The sequence below is a fragment of the Oncorhynchus clarkii genome, chromosome 10 (assembly GCF_045791955.1).
Source record: "Oncorhynchus clarkii lewisi isolate Uvic-CL-2024 chromosome 10, UVic_Ocla_1.0, whole genome shotgun sequence".
In the NCBI taxonomy this organism is placed as follows: Eukaryota; Metazoa; Chordata; class Actinopteri; order Salmoniformes; family Salmonidae; genus Oncorhynchus; species Oncorhynchus clarkii.
Window position 1 is genome coordinate 73,057,342 of NC_092156.1, and position 26,100 is coordinate 73,083,441.

The 26,100-nt window shown below is 47.6% G+C and overlaps 1 protein-coding gene across 2 annotated transcripts; it reads left to right on the top strand.

Moving 5' to 3' along the window:
* Positions 1–2,564: 2,564 nt before the first annotated feature.
* On the top strand, positions 2,565–24,535 carry LOC139419725 (nocturnin-like). Of its 2 annotated transcripts, none has more exons than XM_071169715.1 (4): positions 2,565–2,658; positions 22,896–23,198; positions 23,369–23,700; positions 23,968–24,535. In XM_071169715.1, the coding sequence occupies exons 2-4, from the start codon at positions 22,904–22,906 to the stop codon at positions 24,487–24,489; spliced, it is 1,149 nt and encodes a 382-aa protein (XP_071025816.1). In that variant the 5' UTR covers positions 2,565–2,658; positions 22,896–22,903; the 3' UTR covers positions 24,490–24,535. The 2 variants fall into 2 exon arrangements, with proteins under 2 accessions (XP_071025816.1, XP_071025815.1); XM_071169714.1 differs by lacking the exon at positions 2,565–2,658 and adding an exon at positions 17,447–17,570.
* The last annotated feature ends 1,565 nt before the right edge of the window (positions 24,536–26,100 follow it).

Here is a 26,100-nt window from a genome sequence, read left to right on the forward strand (position 1 = left end):
CTCGCATTAACATCTGCTAACCATGTGTATGTGACAAATAAAATTTGATTTGATTTGATTTGATTTGAGCTAGAGGTAGTAAACTAGGGAGAGGAGGCTGTGTTGGAGCACACGGGTGATTAAACACACAGGTAGAGGTAGTAAACCAGAGGGAGGGGAGGCTGTGTTGGAGCACAAGGGTGATGAAACACACAGCTAGAGGTAGTAAACTAGGGAGAGGAGGCTGTATTGGAGCACAAGGGTGATTAAACACACAGCTAGAGGTAGTAAACTAGGGAGAGGAGGCTGTGTTGGAGCACGAGGGTGATGAAACACACAGGTAGAGGTAGTAAACTAGGGAGAGGAGGCTGTATTGGAGCACAAGGGTGATGAAACACACAGCTAGAGGTAGTAAACTAGGGAGAGGAGGCTGTATTGGAGCACAAGGGTGATGAAACACACAGCTAGAGGTAGTAAACTAGGGAGAGGAGGCTGTATTGGAGCACAAGGGTGATGAAACACACAGCTAGAGGTAGTAAACTAGGGAGAGGAGGCTGTGTACCCAATAGAGTAGGGTTTCCCCCCTGGGTGCACGTTTAGTTTTTTTCCCACTACTACACAGCTGATTCAAATGATTAAAGCTTGATGATGAGTTGGTTATTTGAATCAGTTGTGTATTGCTGGGGAAAACCCCCAAAACGAGCACCAAGGAGGGGACCCAAGGACCGAGTTCAGAAACCCTGCGATAGAGGACTAACGCCTTGATCACACTGAGCGGAAAATAGTACGAAGCATCATCTGGATATGTGTGCAACAAAAGTTCAACATTCACCTTCTGCTACCATTTCTGTCAAGCCGTCAACGCATACAGTTTCACGCATACGTCACCGTGCGCGCAACAAAGAACGCACTGCAGGGCAAACGCAACGTTCCATTGGACACGAAGGTACTTACGGTGTACTAAAAATGCCTAACACTGTCGGTGTGATCAAGGCGGAAGCAAATTAAACTAAGACCCATGCAGTATTTATTTTTTAGGGATTTTAAAATGTAATTATATTCCTTGACTTTTCACAAGTACCACGATATGCGTTGTATATGGTTGCCAGTGTAAAGAGAGTAATGCTACTTTCAGAATAGTTTTTTCTTTCAGAATCAGAAGTGGTTACAGAACCTCTGTACTAAGTGACACCCAAACCTGCTTGGCAGGCCTTGCTGTTATTATGAAAGGAGAAGCGGAGTCCCTAGTTACGAAAGAGTGACGGGAAGTGTCCTTTTTCTGAAGCTGGAGACATTAGGTGTCGCCTTTTGCCCAATCTCATAGGGCTCAAGACTACTAAAGAGAAGTTAACATCGTTTTTGAATATCTTTTAACCGGTAATCCGATCCGCGACATGCACGCACACAGGGAGATAAACAGTGATTACCCCAAAGGTGGGCAAAGCCCCGGTGAAAAAGAGACGGAACCACCACCTGCAAACGCCATGTATCATCAAAGTCTTGCGGCGTCACGACTGTCAAGTAGTCTACTGACGCTGCCTAAAGAGTTACCGGCTTTCTGTGCGTCCAACCACGGCATGCTCGTGATGAACCCGGGGTTGCTGAATTCACGGGCCGGTTCTCCTTATTATTCGGAGACATACATCGATAATCTTAACAATAAACGGCAGGAACGCTTCGCAGGTTCCGGAAACGGTGAGTTGGTTTAGTAACAATGTTACAGCACAATCACTCAACGAGTCAGATAAATGGTGTCTCAACTCTTATCGATCCAAGACTTAATGCTAAAGTTTGAAATGTTCTCTTACTGATTTAAAGATGGGCATCTTGTAAAGATGTAACTTAGATATCCTAGCAAATTCGGGGGGTGGCCCCGATTGGGACTCGAAATCGGGTCAAATCAAAACCCGTTACACAAAGAGGTCCAAACCTCTTGACAAGGTCGTTAAGTGTTGGGTTCAAGTCACTACAATATAGTTAATTGTGCTGTTGTTGATAAGCGAAGCTGGTAACATTTCTTTGGACTGACACTACTCTAAAAGCATCATTAGAAAATGCAACAAAGTTATGATTCATGTCCAGTGGTATTGTATCAGGGGTAATCTCGTTTAAACTATAAGAATATTATATATACATAAATGCCAACATTTATGCAAATTGGGAATGTGCATGTTTGTTCCACAAATTCCAAACGTCATTCCAATCATTTAACCCCCAGAGAGCTTGCATTACTTCAAAGGCTCTCCTCCGCCTTTCACACGGCAACTGCAGGCTTTTGCTCCAGCCCTACTCTAACACCAGGAGCTGGGTTCATAGATTTGGGTCAGGTATGTTAGAGAAGGAGAAACAGCAGACATCCATCCAGCACAGCCTCTGATTTGAAAAGGCTACCTACCCCTGGTTCTCTATCTCACCTTTGCGTGTGGAGGCTTTTGCTCTGGCCCTGCGCCAACATACCTGGACGTCATTTACTACATAGCTGCTGTTTCTCCAGTTCACCAGTAGGTGACAGTAGAACCCATGTTTTCACACTGACTCATTCCAATGACCTTGTAGTGCAGCTGTTGAAAAGCACAGCGCTACCACGCTTCTCCACACGGTCACACACACATACTGGACACGCAGGAGTAAGAAACGCACACACAGTGAATCTGCTGAGGATACGATAGCTCCAGTCTGGTAAGTTAACGTTTCAACAGTAGCCTGTCAACCAGGATTCTAACCATGTTTTATAGAACGTTTCAACAGTAGCCTGTCTACCAGGATTCTAACCATGTTTTATAGAACGTTTCAACAGTAGCCTGTCTACCAGGATTCTAACCGTGTTTTATAGAACGCTTCAACAGTAGCCTGTCTACCAGGATTCTAACCATGTTTTATAGAACGTTTCAACAGTAGCCTGTCTACCAGGATTCTAACCATGTTTTATAGAACGTTTCAACAGTAGCCTGTCTACCAGGATTCTAACCATGTTTTATAGAACGTTTCAACAGTAGCCTGTCTACCAGGATTCTAACCATGTTTTATAGAACGTTTCAACAGTAGCCTGTCTACCAGGATTCTAACCATGTTTTATAGAACGTTTCAACAGTAGTCTGTCAACCAGGATTCTAACCATGTTTTTGAAGCTGAACCTCTTCTACTGTTGGTCCGTTGCTCAACTCTCTTTCATTTTCTCGATCTTTTTCATGGCTCTGGAACAGTTCTGTAATAACACCCTACTCTCAAGCAAACTGTTTTTTTTCTCTCTCTCTCTCTCTCTCTCTCTCTCTCTCTCTCTCTCTCTCTCTCTCTTTCTCTCTTTCTCTCTTCGCGGGTAAGATTGTTGTTTGATAACCTGGAATTAAAAAAATTTTTGGGGGAGGGTTGTAAATCACTTTGAAGATGCAAAATATTTTTTGTGAAAGAAATAAGACAAAAACTGAACTGGAGCATGCACCCCCCCCCCCCCCCCCCCCCCCCTCCTTTTATAGCAATTACAGCTGCAAGTCTCTTGGGGTATGTCTCTATAAGCTTGGCACATTTAGCCACTGGGATTTCTGTCCATTCTTCAAGGCAAAACTGCTCCAGCTCCTTCAAGTTGGATGGGTTCCGCTCGTGTACAACAATCTTTAAGTCATACCACAGATTCTCAATTGGATTAACCTCTGAACCACCCATCCCGGATTCGGGATAATTGTCATCAGCAACGCTGAATAGCATAGCGCCACAGTCAAATAATATTACTAGAAAATATTCATGAAATCACAAGTGTAATATAGGAAAACACAGCTTAGCCTTTTGTTAATCACCCTGTCGTCTCAGATCTTGAAATTATGCTTTACAGCGAAAGCAATCCAAGCGTTTGTGTAAGTTTATCGATCACTCGACAAAACAATAAGTACACTTAGCATCAGGTAACTTGGTCACGAAAATCAGAATAGCAATCAAATGAATCGTTTACCTTTGATCTTCGGATGTTTTCACTCACGAGACTCCCAGTTAGACAACAAATGTTCCTTTTGTTCCATAAAGATGTTTTTTATATCCAAATACCTCCGTTAGTTTGGTGCGTTATGACCAGGAATCCACCGGAAAGAGCGGTCTCGACAACGCAGACAAAAATTCCAAATTATATCCATAATGTCCACAGAAACATGTCAAACGTTTTTTTATAATCAATCCTCAGGGTGTTTTTCAAATATTTATTTGATAATATATCAACCGGGACAGTTGGCTTTTCACTAGGACCGGGAGGAACAATGGCCGCCTTTCTCTTTTGCGCACAACTCACTCTGAGAGCCCCCACCTATCCACTTACGCAATGTGGTCGTTCATGCTCATATTCATATTCTAGCATCTGGTCAAGAGAAATAGGCCGTTTTACTTTGGGAACGTTATTTTTCCAAAAATAAAAATAGTGCCCCCTAGCTTCAAACTGCACTGGGGCCTTCAACAAACTGCACTGGGCCTTTGACAAACTGCACTGGGCCTTTGACAAACTGCACTGGGCCTTTGACAAACTGCACTGGGCCTTTGACAAACTGCACTGGGCCTTTGACAAACTGCACTGGGCCTTTGACAAACTGCACTGGGCCTTTGACAAACTGCACTGGGCCTTTGACAAACTGCACTGGGCCTTTGACAAACTGCACTGGGCCTTTGACAAACTGCACTGGGCCTTTGACAAACTGCACTGGGCCTTTGACAAACTGCACTGGGGCCTTTGACAAACTGCACTGGGGCCTTCAACAAACTGCACTGGGGCCTTCGACAAACTGCACTGGGCCTTTGACAAACTGCACTGGGGCCTTCAACAAACTGCACTGGGCCTTTGACAAACTGCACTGGGGCCTTTAACAAACTGCACTGGGCCTTTGACAAACTGCACTGGGGCCTTTGACAAACTGCACTGGGGCCTTCAACAAACTGCACTGGGCCTTTGACAAACTGCACTGGGCCTTTGACAAACTGCACTGGGGCCTTCAACAAACTGCACTGGGCCTTTGACAAACTGCACTGGGGCCTTTAACAAACTGCACTGGGCCTTTGACAAACTGCACTGGGCCTTTGACAAACTGCACTGGGGCCTTTAACAAACTGCACTGGGCCTTTGACAAACTGCACTGGGCCTTTGACAAACTACACTGGGGCCTTTAACAAACTGCACTGGGGCCTTTGACAAACTGCACTGGGGCCTTTGACAAACTGCACTGGGGCCTTTGACAAACTGCACTGGGGCCTTTAACAAACTGCACTGGGGCCTTTGACAAACTGCACTGGGGCCTTTGACAAACTGCACTGGGGCCTTTAGCAAACTGCACTGGGGCCTTTGACAAACTGCACTGGGGCCTTTGACAAACTGCACTGGGGCCTTTAGCAAACTGCACTGGGGCCTTTAGCAAACTGCACTGGGGCCTTTGACAAACTGCACTGGGGCCTTTGACAAACTGCACTGGGGCCTTTGACAAACTGCACTGGGGCCTTTGACAAACTGCACTGGGGCCTTTAGCAAACTGCACTGGGGCCTTTAGCAAACTGCACTGGGGCCTTTGACAAACTGCACTGGGGCCTTTGACAAACTGCACTGGGGTCTTTGACAAACTGCACTGGGGCCTTTAACAAACTGCACTGGGGCCTTCAACAAACTTGTTGCCCTACACCTTCCCTCACCGTGCTCCTACACTTTCCTAAGACGTGTAGGCCTGCGTGTTGGTACCAGACTCTTTCAGACCTGTGTCTGTTCATGGCAGAACTCTGACAAAACCCTTGGGGGTGGTTTCCTGGATAGGGGTTAGGCGTTGGATTAAAAAGCAAGCTCATTAGAGAATCCCAATTGAAAGTGCTTTTTAGTCCAGGACTAGGCTTTATCCGTGTCCGGGAAACCACCACGTTTAATTTAGTTTTCTAGAGATGGATAGATGGAACCCATTAGTGGCAACACTGTTGTAGGCTCTGCCCCTTTATGGTGTGGCCGACCTAACTTACTTACTTAATCATTTTAGCCACGAGCAAATCCCTTCCATGATCTAGTAGATGTCTAGATCACCCAGTGGAAACGCTGTAGGAGGCTGATCGGGTAGATGTCTAGATCACCCAGTGGAAACGCTGTAGGAGGCTGATCGGGTAGATGTCTAGATCACCCAGTGGAAACGCTGTAGGAGGCTGATCTGGTAGATGTCTAGATCACCCAGTGGAAATGCTGTAGGAGGCTGATCTAGTAGATGTCTAGATCACCCTGTGGAAACGCTGTAGGAGGCTGATCTGGTAGATGTCTAGATCACCCAGTGGAAACGCTGTAGGAGGCTGATCGGGTAGATGTCGAGATCACCCAGTGGAAACGCTGTAGGAGGCTGATCGGGTAGATGTCTAGATCACCCTGTGGAAACGCTGTAGGAGGCTGATCTGGTAGATGTCTAGATCACCCAGTGGAAACGCTGTAGGAGGCTGACCTGGTAGATGTCTAGATCACCCAGTGGAAACGCTGTAGGAGGCTGATCGGGTAGATGTCGAGATCACCCAGTGGAAACGCTGTAGGAGGCTGATCGGGTAGATGTCTAGATCACCCAGTGGAAACGCTGTAGGAGGCTGATCTGGTAGATGTCTAGATCACCCAGTGGAAACGCTGTAGGAGGCTGATCTGGTAGATGTCGAGATCACCCAGTGGAAACGCTGTAGGAGGCTGATCTGGTAGATGTCTAGATCACCCAGTGGAAACGCTGTAGGAGGCTGATCTGGTAGATGTCGAGATCATCCAGTGGAAACGCTGTAGGAGGCTGATCTGGTAGATGTCGAGATCACCCAGTGGAAACGCTGTAGGAGGCTGATCTGGTAGATGTCTAGATCACCCAGTGGAAACGCTGTAGGAGGCTGATCGGGTAGATGTCGAGATCACCCAGTGGAAACGCTGTAGGAGGCTGATCTGGTAGATGTCTAGATCACCCAGTGGAAACGCTGTAGGAGGCTGATCTGGTAGATGTCTAGATCACCCAGTGGAAACGCTGTAGGAGGCTGATCTGGTAGATGTCTAGATCACCCAGTGGAAACGCTGTAGGAGGCTGATCGGGTAGATGTCTCGATCACCCAGTGGAAACGCTGTAGGAGGCTGATCGGGTAGATGTCTAGATCACCCAGTGGAAACGCTGCAGGAGGCTGATCGGGTAGATGTCTAGATCACCCAGTGGAAACGCTGTAGGAGGCTGATCGGGTAGATGTCTAGATCACCCAGTGGAAACGCTGTAGGAGGCTGATCGGGTAGATGTCTAGATCACCCAGTGGAAACGCTGTAGGAGGCTGATCTGGTAGATGTCTAGATCACCCAGTGGAAACGCTGTAGGAGGCTGATCGGGTAGATGTCTAGATTACCCAGTGGAAACGCTGTAGGGGTTTGATCTGGCCCTTTTGTAGAACAACTAGACCAGAGGTTACAATTGAAGGTTTTGGAGACCATTAAAACCATTTGAATGTCACAACTATACCCATCCCAGTAGAGACCTGCTAGCTGGGTTACTGGGCCCATCCCTCACCATGCTCCAGTAGAGACCTGCTAGCTGGGTTACTGGGCCCGTCCCTCACCGCGCTCCAGTAGAGACCTGCTAGCTGGGTTACTGGGCCCGTCCCTCACCGCGCTCCAGTAGAGACCTGCTAGCTGCGTTACTGGGCCCGTCCCTCACCGCGCTCCAGTAGAGACCTGCTAGCTGGGTTACTGGGCCCGTCCCTCACCGCGCTCCAGTAGAGACCTGCTAGCTGCGTTACTGGGCCCGTCCCTCACCGCGCTCCAGTAGAGACCTGCTAGCTGCGTTACTGGGCCCGTCCCTCACCGCGCTCCAGTAGAGACCTTCTAGCTGCGTTACTGGGCCCGTCCCTCACCGCGCTCCAGTAGAGACCTGCTATCTGGGTTACTGGGCCCGTCCCTCACCGCGCTCCAGTAGAGACCTGCTATCTGGGTTACTGGGCCCGTCCCTCACCGCGCTCCAGTAGAGACCTGCTAGCTGGGTTACTGGGCCCGTCCCTCACCGTGCTCCAGTAGAGACCTGCTAGCTGCGTTACTGGGCCCGTCCCTCACCATGCTCCAGTAGAGACCTGCTAGCTGCGTTACTGGGCCCGTGCTCCAGTAGAGACCTCCTAGCTGGGTTACTGGGCCCGTCCCTCATTGCGCTCCAGTAGAGACCTCCTAGCTGCGTTACTGGGCCCGTCCCTCACCGTGCTCCAGTAGAGACCTGCTAGCTGGGTTACTGGGCCCGTCCCTCACCGTGCTCCAGTAGAGACCTGCTAGCTGCGTTACTGGGCCCGTCCTTCACCGTGCTCCAGTAGAGACCTGCTAGCTGCGTTACTGGGCTCCAGTAGAGACCTGCTAGCTGGGTTACTGGGCCCGTCCCCCACCGTGCTCCAGTAGAGACCTGCTAGCTGGGTTACTGGGCCCGTCCCTCACCGCGCTCCAGTAGAGACCTGCTAGCTGGGTTACTGGGCCCATCCCTCACCGTGCTCCAGTAGAGACCTGCTAGCTGGGTTACTGGGCCCATCCCTCACCGTGCTCCAGTAGAGACCTGCTAGCTGGGTTACTGGGCCCATCCCTCACCGTGCTCCAGTAGAGACCTGCTAGCTGCGTTACTGGGTTGACACCCAGCCTCCTGTTGGCTCTGGTCCTTTTATCAAGGGCTATGTAACAGTTGAGTAATCAGAACATATGGTTCCCTCCCAGTTAGTACCAGGCCTGTTCAAGCCTGCCTGTTTAACCAGAACTAGTCGATGGCACACCATGTCTGTGTATCTGAGGCAGCTGTTGTGTAATATAGTAGAGGATTAGCTGTGTTTAAATACATCTGTAGAGGTTATGTTTTTGGAAACCTGTATTGTAGAATGGTGGTGTGTGTTTGATTTTAGAAGACATTCCCAGCGGTGTTCTATTCTGGAATTCTACAGCGTAGCCGGAATGTTTTGTAGACAATGGATGGATCAGCTTAGACGTCCTTCTTAAAATGACATCCCGTTCTCTGTAGGGATGAGACCTGGTGTGAGATGGACGGACCTGGTACGACCTCGAGGTTGTATGATGGTAGAGTGGCTTTGGGAACTGTTGAGTATCTCTCACATCACGTGTCATTACAAAAAACATTGAGTTCTGTGTGGGCAGTCAAGCAGTATCAGTGTTAACCATCATTTATATAGCCAGCCAATGTTTGGTCCTAAGGGTCTAGTCTAGCTATATCTAGGGTCTAGTGGTATAGATGGGTCTAGTCTAGTGGTATAGATGGGTCTAGTTGTATAGATGGGTCTAGTCTAGCTATATCTAGGGTCTAGTGGTATAGATGGGTCTAGTCTAGTGGTATAGATGGGTCTAGTGGTGTAGTCTAGTTATATCTAGGGCCTAGTGGTATAGATGGGTCTAGTCTAGTGGTATAGATGGGTCTAGTGGTGTAGTCTAGCTATATCTAGGGTCTAGTGGTATAGATGGGTCTAGTCTAGTGGTATAGATGGGTCTAGTGGTGTAGTCTAGTTATATCTAGGGCCTAGTGGTATAGATGGGTCTAGTCTAGTGGTATAGATGGGTGTAGTCTAGTTATATCTAGGTCCTAGTGGTATAGATGGGTGTAGTCTAGTTATATCTAGGGCCTAGTGGTATAGATGGGTCTAGTCTAGTGGTATAGATGGGTGTAGTCTAGTTATATCTAGGTCCTAGTGGTATAGATGGGTGTAGTCTAGTTATATCTAGGGCCTAGTGGTATAGATGGGTCTAGTCTAGTGGTATAGATGGGTGTAGTCTAGTTATATCTAGGGCCTAGTGGTATAGATGGGTGTAGTCTAGTTGTATCTAGGGCCTAGTTGTATAGATGGGTGTAGTCTAGTGGTATAGATGGGTGTAGTCTAGTTATATCTAGGTCCTAGTTGTATAGATGGGTGTAGTCTAGTTAGATAGGTCTAGTGGTATAGATGGGTGTAGTCTAGTTATATCTAGGTCCTAGTTGTATAGATGGGTGTAGTCTAGTTAGATGGGTCTAGTGGTGTAGTCTAGTTGTATAGATGGGTGTAGTCTAGCTATATCTAGGGCCTAGTGGTATAGATGGGTCTAGTCTAGTGGTATAGATGGGTCTAGTGGTGTAGTCTAGTTGTATAGATGGGTGTAGTCTAGTTGTATCTAGGGTCTAGTGGTATAGATGGGTGTAGTCTAGTTATATCTAGGTCCTAGTTGTATAGATGGGTGTAGTCTAGTTAGATAGGTCTAGTGGTATAGATGGGTGTAGTCTAGTGGTATAGATGGGTGTAGTCTAGTTATATCTAGGTCCTAGTTGTATAGATGGGTGTAGTCTAGTTAGATGGGTCTAGTGGTGTAGTCTAGTTGTATAGATGGGTGTAGTCTAGCTATATCTAGGGCCTAGTGGTATAGATGGGTCTAGTCTAGTGGTATAGATGGGTCTAGTGGTGTAGTCTAGTTGTATAGATGGGTGTAGTCTAGCTATATCTAGGGCCTAGTGGTATAGATGGGTGTAGTCTAGCTATATCTAGGTCCTAGTTGTATAGATGGGTCTAGTCTAGTGGTATAGATGGGTGTAGTCTAGTTAGATGGGTCTAGTTGTATAGATGGGTGTAGTCTAGTTGTATAGATGGGTGTAGTCTAGTTAGATAGGTCTAGTGGTATAGATGGGTGTAGTCTAGTGGTATAGATGGGTGTAGTCTAGTTAGATGGGTCTAGTTATATTTAGGTCCTAGTGGTATAGATGGGTGTAGTCTAGTTAGATAGGTCTAGTGGTGTAGTCTAGTGGTATAGATGGGTGTAGTCTAGTGGTATAGATGGGTGTAATCTAGTGGTATAGATGGGTGTAGTCTAGTTAGATGGGTCTAGTTATATTTAGGTCCTAGTGGTATAGATGGGTGTAGTCTAGTTAGATAGGTCTAGTGGTGTAGTCTAGTGGTATAGATGGGTGTAGCCTAGTGGTATAGATGGGTGTAATCTAGTAATATGGATGGGTGTAGTCTAGTTAGATGGGTCTGGTTATATCTAGGTCCTAGTGGTATAGATAGGTCTAGTGGTGTAGTCTAGTGATATAGATGGGTGTAGTCTAGTGGTATAGATGGGTGTAGTCTAGTGGTATAGATGTGTGTAGTCTAGTTATATCTAGGGCCTAGTTGTATAGATGGGTGTAGTCTAGTTAGATGGGTCTAGTTATATCTAGAGGAAAAAGGGGGATTCTTGCAAGCTGAAGAAAACCATCCCAACCGTGAAGCACGGGGTGGCAGCATCATGTTGTGGGGGTGGCAGCATCATGTTGTGGGGGTGCTTTGCTGCAGGAGGGACTGGTGCACCTCACAAAATAGTTGGCATCATGAGGTAGGAAAATGATGTGGATATATTGAAGCAACATCTCAAGACATCAGTCAGGAAGTTAAAGCTTGGTCGCAAATGGGTCTTCCAAATGGACAATGACCCCAAGCATACTTCCAAAGTTGTGTCAAAATGTCTTAAGGACAACAAAGTCAAGGTATTGGAGTGGCCATCACAAAGCCCTGACCTTAATCCTATCAAAAATATGTGGGCAGAATGGAAAAAGCGTGTGCGAGCAAGGAGGCCTACAAACCTGACTCAATTACACCAGCTCTGTCAGGAGGAATGGGCCAAAACTCACCCAACTTATTGTGGGAAGCTTGTGGAAGACTACCCAAAACATTTGACCCAAGTTAAACAATTTAAAGGCAATGTTACCAAATACTAATTGAGTGTATGTAAACTTTTGACCCACTGGGAATGTGATGAAAGAAATACAAGCTGAAATAAATCATTCTCTCCAGTATTATTCTGACATTTCACATTCTTAAAATAAAGTGGTGATTCTAACAGACCTACGACAGGGAATTTTTACTTGGATTAAATGTCAGGAATTGTGAAAAACTGAGTTCAAATGTATTTGGCTAAGGTGTATGTAAACTTCCGACTTCAACTGGGTGTGTGTGTGTGTGTGTGTGTGTGTGTGTGTGTGTGTGTGTGTGTGTGTGTGTGTGTGTGTGTGTGTGTGTGTGTATATATATATATATATATATATATATATATATATATATATATATATATATATATATATATATATTAGTTAATTGGTCTATTAATTTCTAATATTAGGGCCAAGTGGTATAGAAATGACATGAGCAGGTAAGCCAGTGGAAAGTTATCTGGCATTTAATTGAAGGACACACTGGTATGTACTCTCTCTCACCCACCCACACACAATACACACACACACAGTACACACACACACAGTACACACACACACAGCACACAGTACACACAGTACACAGACACACCGTCTCAGAGAGATGTTCACTCAGACAGTGTCACTTTATCCGTGCGTGACACATTGACATTTCCACCCTGGCAGTGTACTGTGTGTTCCATCCCCTCTGCTTCTCTGATGTGCCCTTCTCACACCGTCTGTCTGCTCTGATCTACCCTTCTCACACAGTCTGTCTGCTCTGATCTACCCTTCTCACACAGTCTGTCTGCTCTGATCTACCCTTCTCACACAGTCTGTCTGCTCTGATCTACTCTTCACACAGTCTGTCTGCTCTGATCTGCCCTTCTCACACAGTCTGTCTGCTCTGATCTACCCTTCTCACACAGTCTGTCTGCTCTGATCTACCCTTCTCACGCAGTCTGTCTGCTCTGATCTACTCTTCTCACACAGTCTGTCTGCTCTGATCTACCCTTCTCACACAGTCTGTCTGCTCTGATCTACTCTTCTCACACAGTCTGTCTGCTCTGATCTACCCTTCTCACACAGTCTGTCTGCTCTGATCTACCCTTCTCACACAGTCTGTCTGCTCTGATCTACCCTTCACACACAGTCTGCTCTGATCTGCCCTTGTCTGTCTGTCTCTGTCTCTGCCCTTCTCTCCGATAAGATATGACATGTCGTGAATAAACTTTATTGACTATTTTAGCTGGGCCTCCATCTGTTTCATTTCATTTAAAAATATATATTTTTTTCTCCCCATTTTCGTGGTATCCAATTGTTTAGTAGCTACTATGTTGTCTCATCGCTACAACTCCCGTACGGGCATGAAAGTCCTGCTACCCAGCCGACAAAGATTAGGGGAATCCGTGAGACTTACTCCCCATCCTCCCTCAAGATAGGGAGACCGAGAGGAGAGGACAGTTAGACATGAGAGGAGAGGACAGTTAGACATGATAGGAGAGAAGAGGACAGTTAGACACGATAGGAGAGGAGAGGACAGTTAGACATGATAAGAGAGGAGAGGACAGTTAGACATGAGAGGAGAGGACAGTTAGACATGATAGGAGAGGAGAGGACAGTTAGACATGATAGGAGAGGAGAGGACAGTTAGACATGATAGGAGAGGAGAGGACAGTTAGACATTATAAGAGAGAAGAGGACAGACATGATAGGAGAGGACAGTTAGACATGATAAGAGAGAAGAGGACAGTTAGACATGATAGGAGAGGAGAGGACAGTTAGACATGATAGGAGAGGAGAGGACAGTTAGACATGATAGGAGAGGAGAGGACAGTTAGACATTATAAGAGAGAAGAGGACAGACATGATAAGAGAGAAGAGGACAGTTAGACATGATAGGAGAGGAGAGGACAGTTAGACATGATAGGAGAGGAGAGGACAGTTAGACATGATAGGAGAGGAGAGGACAGTTAGACATGATAGGAGAGGAGAGGACAGTTAGACATGATAGGAGAGGAGAGGACAGTTAGACATGATAGGAGAGGAGAGGACAGTTAGACATTATAAGAGAGAAGAGGACAGACATGATAGGAGAGGACAGTTAGACATGATAAGAGAGAAGAGGACAGTTAGACATGATAGGAGAGGAGAGGACAGTTAGACATGATAGGAGAGGAGAGGACAGTTAGACATGATAGGAGAGGAGAGGACAGTTAGACATTATAAGAGAGAAGAGGACAGACATGATAGGAGAGGACAGTTAGACATGATAAGAGAGAAGAGGACAGTTAGACATGATAGGAGAGGAGAGGACAGTTAGACATGATAGGAGAGGAGAGGACAGTTAGACATGATAGGAGAGGAGAGGATAGGAGAGGATAGGACAGTTAGACATGATAGGAGAGGAGAGGACAGTTCGACATGATAGGAGAGGAGAGGACAGTTAGACACGATAGGAGAGGAGAGGACAGTTCGACATGATAGGAGAGGAGAGGACAGTTAGACATGAGAGGATAGGAGAGGATAGGACAGTTAGACATGATAGGAGAGGAGAGGACAGTTCGACATGATAGGAGAGGACAGTTCGACATGATAGGAGAGGAGAGGACAGTTAGACATGATAGGAGAGGAGAGGACAGTTCGACATGATAGGAGAGGACAGTTAGACATGATAGGAGAGGAGAGGATAGGAGAGGATAGGACAGTTACACATGATAGGAGAGGAGAGGACAGTTCGACATGATAGGAGAGGACAGTTCGACATGATAGGAGAGGAGAGGATAGGACAGTTAGACATGATAGGAGAGGACAGTTAGACATGATAGGAGAGGAGAGGACAGTTAGACATGATAGGAGAGTAGAGGATAGGAGAGGAGAGGACAGTTAGACATGATAGGAGAGGACAGTTAGACATGATAGGAGAGGAGAGGATAGGACAGTTAGACATGATAGGAGAGGACAGTTAGACATGATAGGAGAGGACAGTTAGACACGATAGGAGAGGAGAGGACAGTTAGACACGATAGGAGAGGAGAGGACAGTTAGACACGATAGGAGAGGAGAGGACAGTTAGACACGATAGGAGAGGAGAGGACAGTTAGACATGATAGGAGAGGAGAGGACAGTTCGACATGATAGGAGAGGACAGTTAGACATGATAGGAGAGGAGAGGATAGGAGAGGATAGGACAGTTACACATGATAGGTGAGGAGAGGACAGTTCGACATGATAGGAGAGGAGAGTTAGACATGATAGGAGAGGAGAGGATAGGACAGTTAGACATGATAGGAGAGGACAGTTAGACATGATAGGAGAGGAGAGGACAGTTAGACATGATAGGAGAGTAGAGGATAGGAGAGGAGAGGACAGTTCGACATGATAGGAGAGGACAGTTAGACATGATAGGAGAGGATAGGAGAGGATAGGACAGTTAGACATGATAGGAGAGGACAGTTAGACATGATAGGAGAGGACAGTTAGACACGATAGGAGAGGAGAGGACAGTTAGACACGATAGGAGAGGATAGGACAGTTAGACATGATAGGAGAGGAGAGGACAGTTAGACATGATAGGAGAGGAGAGGATAGGACAGTTAGACATGATAGGAGAGGACAGTTAGACATGATAGGAGAGGAGAGGACAGTTAGACATGATAGGAGAGTAGAGGATAGGAGAGGACAGTTAGACATGATAGGAGAGGACAGTTAGACATGATAAGAGAGGAGAGGACAGTTCGACATGATAGGAGAGGACAGTTAGACATGATAGGAGAGGAGAGGATAGGAGAGGATAGGACAGTTAGACATGATAGGCGAGGACAGTTAGACATGATAGGAGAGGACAGTTAGACACGATAGGAGAGGAGGACAGTTAGACACGATAGGAGAGGAGAGGACAGTTAGACATGATAGGAGAGGACCGTTAGACATGATAGGAGAGGACAGTTAGACACGATAGGAGAGGAGGACAGTTAGACACGATAGGAGAGGAGGACAGTTAGACACGATAGGAGAGGAGGACAGTTAGACACGATAGGAGAGGAGAGGACAGTTAGACACGATAGGAAAGGAGAGGACAGTTAGACACGATAGGAAAGGAGAGGACAGTTAGACACGATAGGAAAGGAGAGGACAGTTAGACACGATAGGAAAGGAGAGGACAGTTAGACACGATAGGAAAGGAGAGGACAGTTAGACACGATAGGAAAGGAGAGGACAGTTAGACACGATAGGAAAGGAGAGGACAGTTAGACACGATAGGAAAGGAGAGGACAGTTAGACACGATAGGAAAGGAGAGGACAGTTACACAATATGAAGTGGAAAAATTTAATGTAGGAAATGCTTGAATAAATGTGTTTTTCCTACGTCATCTGTGGTCAGGAACATGAGCAGATACAACGGGTCTGTGGACATCTCATGTCACCGTTCTGTCTCTGGACGTATTGAGGAACTGTGTGTGACGCTGAAGTGGCTGTTGGCTAAGGACTGGCATTGATTCCACTAACTCTATTATCATGAACCAAACCACAAACCCTGTGTGGTGAAATAACCCTCCCTACGTCTACATCTGTTTATACAAGAACGCACCCTGTGTGTGAATCAGCGGTTGAGATTGTGTAGCTTTATATCCTGTCCCCAAGCACATGATCTGTGGTGAAGCCTCATATGGACTGCTGCCCTCCCTCCTAATCTCTCTCTCTCTCCCCTTCCCTCCCTCCCTTCCCTCTTTCTGTTCTCCCTCCCTCCCGCCCTCCCGCCCTCCCTCTGGGTTATAAGGTGTAGTGAACATTGAGCTCACTCAGAAACACACTGAGTACGTCTCTCACACACTCGACGAGAGACGAGACACCAAGTGTTTATCAAACGTTGAGCAACATTTTACTGACGGTTCTTTCTCAAGACTGTCAGTCAGATACACACGGAAGGAAGAGACTGATGGAAACTAATGGTGAGCATGACTGTGGTATGTTTATTAAAGTCTTGTGTTAGCAGGTTTATATTGGTCGTTGTAATGGGAAAGGCTCTCTTACGTCGGAGGTGACTTGTTGCAGATGGGGATTATCTGACAGTGAATTAAAAGGGGAAACACCAGTACACTGCAAGTACCACTGGTGTTTATTGAAGTCTTGTGTTAGCAGGTTTATATTGGTCGTTGTAATGGGAAAGGCTCTCTTACGTCGGAGGTGACTTGTTGCAGATGGGGATTATCTGACAGTGAATTAAAAGGGGAAACACCAGTACACTGCAAGTACCACTGGTGTTTATTGAAGTCTTGTGTTAGCAGGTTTATATTGGTCGTTGTAATGGGAAAGGCTCTCTTACGTCGGAGGTGACTTGTTGCAGATGGGGATTATCTGACAGTGAATTAAAAGGGGAAACACCAGTACACTGCAAGTACCACTGGTGTTTATTGAAGTCTTGTGTTAGCAGGTTTATATTGGTCGTTGTAATGGGAAAGGCTCTCTTACGTCGGAGGTGACTTGTTGCAGATGGGGATTATCTGACAGTGAATTAAAAGGGGAAACACCAGTACACTGCAAGTACCACTGGTGTTTATTGAACGGATTGAGCGCCTGGATGTTGTCATGTAATAGATGAATTCTCCTTCATATTGTTGTGGATATCCTCATGTTTTGGGTACAACGGGTAGTGTGATGTTTTCTTCAGTTGTAGTCGGATCCTTGTTTGGTTGAGAGCGGAGTTGTTTGGGGGAGGGGTGTTCTATTTCACCCAATAAGGTCAGACTTTGCGAGGGCCCCTAGAGGTGTTTATGTTGGTTAAGAAGCACACAGTTGTCTTGGTCACTGTCAAGGTGAAGCAAGGGACTGGGATGCTAGCGACATCTCTCTGTATGTAAACTCTGTTGTCTTTCTGTGATGAGTCTTCAGAGCTGCCATTCATTTAGATGGAGGGACTTCATTCAGAACGAGGTGCAGTAGTGATTCAGATCTGTTTAGACTAGGGGTCAGAGACTAGGGGTCGGAGACTAGGGGTCGGAGACTAGGGGTCGGAGACTGGGGGTCGGAGACTGGGGGTCGGAGACTAGGGGTCGGAGACTGGGGGTCGGAGACTAGGGGTCGGAGACTAGGGATCCTGTTGATAAATATCCATATGATGCATGTGGTTAATTTGTCAGCGACCGACACACTGAACATGTAGACCGACGTGCACTATTTGTTTAAGAGCAAAACCTTTATCCCATCACTGTGTCTGACCTGGTTACCATAGTTCTGGTTCAAACCATGCACCTGCTCATCACACCCTGGTAAACAGCCATGTCCTGGTCTCAGAGCAACAGATAGGGACATGTGGTGTGTCCTCAGGACATATGGGCCAGTATGAGATCCTCAGGACATATGGGCCAGTATGAGATCCTCAGGACCAATGGGCCAGTGTGAGATCCTCAGGACATATGGGCCAGTATGAGATCGTCAGGACATATGGGCCAGTGTGAGATCCTCAGGACCTATGGGCCAGTGTGAGATCCTCAGGACCTATGGGCCAGTATGAGATCCTCAGGACCTATGGGCCAGTGTGAGATCCTCAGGACCTATGGGCCAGTATGAGATCCTCAGGACCTATGGGCCAGTATGAGATCCTCAGGACCTATGGGCCAGTATGAGATCCTCAGGACATATGGGCCAGTATGAGATCCTCAGGACATATGGGCCAGTATGAGATCCTCAGGACCTATGGGCCAGTATGAGATCCTCAGGACCTATGGGCCAGTGTGAGATCCTCAGGACATATGGGCCAGTGTGAGATCCTCAGGACATATGGGCCAGTGTGAGATCCTCAGGACCTATGGGCCAGTATGAGATCCTCAGGACCTATGGGCCAGTATGAGATCCTCAGGACATATGGGCCAGTATGAGATCGTCAGGACCTATGGGCCAGTATGAGATCGTCAGGACCTATGGGCCAGTATGAGATCGTCAGGACCTATGGGCCAGTGTGAGATCCTCAGGACCTATGGGCCAGTATGAGATCCTCAGGACCTATGGGCCAGTATGAGATCCTCAGGACCTATGGGCCAGTATGAGATCCTCAGGACCTATGGGCCAGTATGAGATCCTCAGGACCTATGGGCCAGTATGAGATCGTCAGGACCTATGGGCCAGTATGAGATCCTCAGGACCTATGGGCCAGTATGAGATCCTCAGGACCTATGGGCCAGTATGAGATCCTCAGGACCTATGGGCCAGTATGAGATCGTCAGGACCTATGGGCCAGTATGAGATCCTCAGGACATATGGGCCAGTGTGAGATCCTCAGGACCTATGGGCCAGTATGAGATCCTCAGGACCTATGGGCCAGTGTGAGATCCTCAGGACCTATGGGCCAGTGTGAGATCCTCAGGACCTATGGGCCAGTATGAGATCCTCAGGACATATGGGCCAGTATGAGATCCTCAGGACCTATGGGCCAGTATGAGATCCTCAGGACCTATGGGCCAGTATGAGATCCTCAGGACCTATGGGCCAGTATGAGATCCTCAGGACCTATGGGCCAGTATGAGATCCTCAGGACCTATGGGCCAGTATGAGATCCTCAGGACCTATGGGCCAGTATGAGATCCTCAGGACCTATGGGCCAGTATGAGATCCTCAGGACCTATGGGCCAGTGTGAGATCCTCAGGACCTATGGGCCAGTATGAGATCCTCAGGACCTATGGGCCAGTATGAGATCCTCAGGACCTATGGGCCAGTATGAGATCCTCAGGACCTATGGGCCAGTATGAGATCCTCAGGACCTATGGGCCAGTATGAGATCCTCAGGACCTATGGGCCAGTATGAGATCCTCAGGACCTATGGGCCAGTATGAGATCCTCAGGACCTATGGGCCAGTATGAGATCCTCAGGACCTATGGGCCAGTATGAGATCGTCAGGACCTATGGGCCAGTATGAGATCCTCAGGACATATGGGCCAGTATGAGATCCTCAGGACCTATGGGCCAGTATGAGATCCTCAGGACCTATGGGCCAGTGTGAGATCCTCAGGACCTATGGGCCAGTGTGAGATCCTCAGGACCTATGGGCCAGTATGAGATCCTCAGGACATATGGGCCAGTATGAGATCCTCAGGACCTATGGGCCAGTATGAGATCCTCAGGACCTATGGGCCAGTATGAGATCCTCAGGACCTATGGGCCAGTATGAGATCCTCAGGACCTATGGGCCAGTATGAGATCCTCAGGACCTATGGGCCAGTATGAGATCCTCAGGACCTATGGGCCAGTATGAGATCCTCAGGACCTATGGGCCAGTATGAGATCCTCAGGACCTATGGGCCAGTATGAGATCCTCAGGACCTATGGGCCAGTATGAGATCGTCAGGACCTATGGGCCAGTGTGAGATCCTCAGGACCTATGGGCCAGTATGAGATCCTCAGGACCTATGGGCCAGTATGAGATCCTCAGGACCTATGGGCCAGTATGAGATCCTCAGGACCTATGGGCCAGTATGAGATCCTCAGGACCTATGGGCCAGTATGAGATCCTCAGGACCTATGGGCCAGTGTGAGATCCTCAGGACCTATGGGCCAGTGTGAGATCCTCAGGACCTATGGGCCAGTATGAGATCCTCAGGACCAGTATGAGATCCTCAGGACCAGTATGAGATCCTCAGGACCTATGGGCCAGTATGAGATCCTCAGGACCTATGGGCCAGTATGAGATCCTCAGGACCTATGGGCCAGTATGAGATCCTCAGGACATATGGGCCAGTATGAGATCCTCAGGACATATGGGCCAGTATGAGATCCTCAGGACCTATGGGCCAGTATGAGATCCTCAGGACCTATGGGCCAGTATGAGATCCTCAGGACCTATGGGCCAGTATGAGATCCTCAGGACCTATGGGCCAGTATGAGATCCTCAGGACATATGGGCCAGTATGAGATCCTCAGGACATATGGGCCAGTATGAGATCCTCAGGACCTATGGGCCAGTATGAGATCCTCAGGACCTATGGGCCAGTGTGAGATCCTCAGGACCTATGGGCCAGTATGAGATCCTCAGGACATATGGGCCAGTATGAGATCCTCAGGACCTATGGGCCAGTATGAGATCCTCAGGACCTATGGGCCAGTATGAGATCCTCAGGACATATGGGCCAGTATGAGATCGTCAGGAATCAGCAATAGAACAAACGGCAGATAGTTAAACTGCTGACCACTGACTGTTTCTGGATGGCTATTGGTCTTGGCACAGAGATGAGGTTTTAGTGGTAATGTCAACAAAAGGTCTGTTTGTTGCTTAGTAACCTACCTAATAGTTTTAGGTTTTGATTTACTCATACATTCTTTTGTATTTAACTGTATTTAACTTGGCAAGTCAGTGAAGAACAAATTCTTATTTTACAATGACAGCCTACCCCGGCCAAACCCTCCCTTAAGCCGGACGACACTGGGCCAATTGTACTCTGCCCTATGGGACTCACGATCACCACCGGTTGTGATACAGCCCGGGATCAAACCAGGGTCTGTAGTGACACCTCTGGCACTGAGATGCAGTGCCTTAGACAACTGCTCCTCTTGGGAGCCGAAACACCAGTTAGGATCAGATCACCCTTCCCGTTTTATATGGGTTGATTCACCATTCATAGATACTCAGGAGTTTCCATTAACCACAGATCTAGGATCAGATCACCCTTCGCCTGACATAACCTTTTACCTTCATGAGGTTAATAGCCATACTGACCCTAGATCAGTATTGAGGTAGAGAGATACTAATGTCAGGGGACTAGATGAGGCTAATCCAGTTCAACTGAAGGCCATCAGAGATTCAACTAGAATTTAGAAACAATGAAGACTAGACAGAGCTGGGAGATGTAGTCCAACTACAAGCTGCCATTAGACCGGGATATGTAGTCATGTAAAAAAAGGAGCCTTACTGGTTCGTGTGAGAGCTGGGAGATGTAGTCCTTTATAAACTGAGCCTTACTGGTTCATGTGAGAGCTGGGAGATGTAGTCCTTTATAAACTGAGCCTTACTGGTTCATGTAAGAGCTGGGAGATGTAGTCCTTTATAAACTGAGCCTTACTGGTTCATGTAAGAGCTGGGAGATGTAGTCCTTTATAAACTGAACCTTACTGGTTCATGTGTCCAGAGTGGGCAAGAAGAGGAACACACAGTCAGCTGACAGTCATGTTTATCTCACAGCATACTGTTGTCCATGTGCTCACACACACACACAGTCACTACAAACTGGGCTGTAGGGTCACTGGTGCATGTGACTAGTTGAGAGTAAAGAGGAACTGGCACACAAACTGACAGCAGGGAAATAAATAGTACACACACACACACACACACCGACTGAAAGTGGAGCGAGACGGAGCCAAAAGAACACACACACTATGGAGGAAGGAAACACATATACACTGACTGTCTGAAACCAGAGATGAGACACACACACACTATGGAGGAAGGAAACACACATATACACTGACTGTCTGAAACCAGAGATGACACACACACTCCCTCATAGCACACAGAGCTACTGTTGTCCCAGGACAAGGTAAGGCACATCAGCCAGCTGTGGCAGTCAGAACCAGCTAACAAGCAGTCTTTCTGTATCCACACATGAACTGAACCACACAATTTGCCTTGCAAACACACACACCGTTCCGATAGTCCACCCATAGATGTCCTATTCAGATAGTGTTTTTCATAGACAACTTTCTGGGGCGAAAACAAAACGGCCCTTGGTTGTCAATATGTTCTGTGTTCCAAGTCAAATGACGAGTCAATAGGTGACCTTTACCCCTTCACCTGGCAACAACCCCAATCTCACCTTTGAACTTACTCCTGATTGACCAAGGTTAGTCAGATCCTCCCTGAATTGAGAGAGAGAGGATAAATGTCACCCTTAAGCACAGATCTAGGATCAGCTTCCTGAAATCCTTAACCATAAAGGGCTGGAGGGAAAACTGACCTAAGATCAGTGTGTAGGGAAAAGCTTCAGTAGACATGGATCAGTACAACACTAGGCCCTGTTACAGTGTGAGGAACCAGACACGTGGGGAGTGAGGCCCAGGGTTCGCAGGACTTCTCCCTAGAGACTGACACCTATTTCTGGGATGGAATCAACCTCGGGCTACCCTTGTTGGCCCTTTGTGTGGTTCTATGTTGTGGGGATCACTGAGAGTTGTGGTTAAAATAGTTTGGGACTTAAAGTGTCCTGTAAAAGATCATGTGATCATGTTATTGTTGTAACTCATCTCCCTACTCCCTCTCTCTGTCTCTCTCCAGTCTGTCCAATGGGCAGTGGTGCCAGTAGACTCTACAGCTCCCTGGCCCAGACCTTAGTCAGCACCAGCACCACTACCACCCCGCTGGCCCAGCACCCCTCCCCCTTACAGGGGTGTCACTCTCCCCCGGGGGGGCACCCCCTGGAGCTGCTGAGGGAGTGTGAGGAGGCTCTACGGGACAGGCCTCCTCGCCTCCTCAGAGCCTTCATCTGCCCCGGGGAGGGAGAGGTGGACAGGGAGGAAGTGGACAACGATGCCACCCAGAGGACCATCAGAGTTATGCAGTGGAACATACTGGCTCAAGGTAAATATGTTTTTTTTTTTTTAAATTGTAGCCTTTCTTTAGTAAAAAATAGTCATGAACGTTTCATCTCATTCAGGGCTATTAAATGGTATATTATTGCTCATTTTAATTGGCATCGAGGACAGTGAGATGGATGGATGGACTGACGGATGAATTCTCTCTCCCTCCAGCTCTAGGTGAAGGCATGGACAGTTTTGTCAACTGTCCCCTGGAAGCCCTGAACTGGGCGGAGCGTAAATACCTCATCCTAGAAGAGATCCTCACCTACCGACCTCACATCCTGTGTCTACAGGAAGTCGACCACTACTACGACACCTTCCAGCCAATCCTGGCCAGCCTGGGTTACCGCGGCAACTTCTGCCCCAAGCCCTGGTCTCCGTGTTTGGATGTGGAGGGCAACAACGGTCCGGATGGATGTGCTCTGTTCTACGATGAAGCCCGGTTGGACTTGGTGGACAGTGTGAATGTCCGGCTGTGTGCCCTTTTCACACCCACCAACCAGGTCTGTAAAACTATGCCAGTCGAACTGTCCTTCCTTCCTTGAAGTAAATCACTGGTCTGACAACGTCTAATAGGATGGAAACTCTGATTTACAAGCACGTCGATTACCTCAAGGAATGAAGGACTCCGACAGGATCCTATTTTATAACAGGCAAGAGAGGTCAGAGGTCAACCCTCCTCCTGGACAGCCACTGTTTGTTTAGATTGTTAAAAAATACAGACTGGAACGTAAACCCTTAACTGTTTAATGCATTTGTCTTCCCTACAGGTGGCGGTCGTCACGACGCTGCGTTGCAGGGTGACAGGCCGGCGGCTGTGTGTTGCCGTGACGCACCTCAAAGCCCGGAGCGGCTGGGAATGTCTCCGTAGTGCCCAGGGTTCCGACCTTCTCCGGAACCTCACCACCCTCACCCAATCACCGGGGGGTCCTTCGGATCCCATAGGCACAGACACCCCTCTCCTCGTCTGCGGCGACTTCAACGCTGTGCCTTCCGAGGACGTCTACCATCGTTTCGCCTCGTCACCGTTGATCCTTGACTCCGCCTATAAACGGTTAAGCCGGGACGGGCTTTCGGAACCGGCCTATACCACGTGGAAGATCCGGCCGACGGGAGAGTGTTGCACCACATTGGATTATATCTGGTACTCTAGAGAATCGTTCAGTGTGGACGCCGTGTTGGATATGCCTACAGAGGAACAGATTGGCCCCAACAGGCTTCCGTCGTACAACTACCCCTCCGATCACCTCTCGTTGGTGTGTGACTTCAGCTTTAAAAAGCAGGAGGAGTGAAGAGGATCATATGGACACTTGATTGACAATTTGAGGGATGGAGGGAATAGAAGCGCCACTGTCCGAACCCATCTCTCTGGGGTATGATGACTGGAGAACAGGAGGAGGGAAGTAGGGAGGAGACTACCCGCTTGGTGTGAGCTTACTTTTTGGTGTGAGCTTACTTTTTTTTTGGTGTGAGCTTACTTTTCAGAAGTCATGTTATCGATTTAAAACACTCTGAATGAAGGAGACCGAGAGGAATGGACTGGACAGACTGCTGAAACTAGGCTCTATGGTTCCTGTCTACAGTAGAGGTGCTGTTGTTGTACCTCTGACACTGTGATGATTGGACAGACTGCTGAAACTAGGCTCTATGGTTCCTGTCTACAGTAGAGGTGCTGTTGTTGTACCTCTGACACTGTGATGATTGGACTGGACAGACTGCTGAAACTAGGCTCTATGGTTCCTGTCTACAGTAGAGGTGCTGTTGTTGTACCTCTGACACTGTGATGATTGGACTGGACAGACTGCTGAAACTAGGCTCTATGGTTCCTGTCTACAGTAGAGGTGCTGTTGTTGTACCTCTGACACTGTGATGATTGCACCCTACCTGCTACTATTGTCCTGGGCTGCTTCAGTTCAAGAGGGTAATCCTACAGAGCAGGATCAAGGGGTTAGCCGGCTAACTAGGAGTTAACTTGCCTAAATATTCTGAAGTATTACAGTGCATTTTGGGAAGTATTCAGACACCTTGACTTTCTTCAAAATGTTGTTACATTACAGCCTTATTCTAAAATGTATGTTTTTCATCACAATCTTCACAATACACCACAATGAACAAAGCAAAACCAGGTTTTTATAAATACATCACTTATAGCAATACTTTGCTATGGGCCTTGAAATTGAGCTCAGGTGCATCCTGTTTCCATTGATCATCCTTGAGATGTTTCTACAACTTGATTGGAGTCCACCTGTGGTAAATTCAATTGATTGGACATGATTTAGAAAGGCACACACCTGTCTTTATAAAGGTCCCGCAGTTGACAGTGCATGACAATGGAATTGTCCGTAGAGCTCCGAGACAGGATTGTGTCATGGTTCAGATCTGGGAAAGGGTACCAAAACATTTCTGCAGCATTGAAGTTCCCCAAGAACACAGTGGCCTCCATCATTCTGAAATGGAAGAAGTTTGGAACCACCAAGACTCTTCCCGGAACTGGCCGCCCGACCAAACGGGGGAGAAGGGCCTTGGTCAGGGAGGTGACCAAGAACCTGATGGTCACTCTAACAGAGTTCCAGAGTTCCTCTGTGGAGATGGGAGAACCTTCCAGAAGGACAATCATCTCTGCAGCCCTCCAACAATCAGGCCTTTATGGTAGAGTGACCAGGTGGAAGCCACTCCTCAGTAAAAAGCACATGACAGCCCGTTTGCAGTTTGCCTAAAGGACTCTAACCATGATAACCAAGATTGAACTCTTTGGCATGAATGCCAAGTCCCATGTCTGGAGGAAACCTGACACCATCCCTATGGTAAAGCATGGTGGTGGCAGCATCATGCTGTGGGGATGTTTCCCAGTGGCAGGGACTGGGAGACTAGTCAGGATGGAGTCAAAGATTAACAGAAAGTAC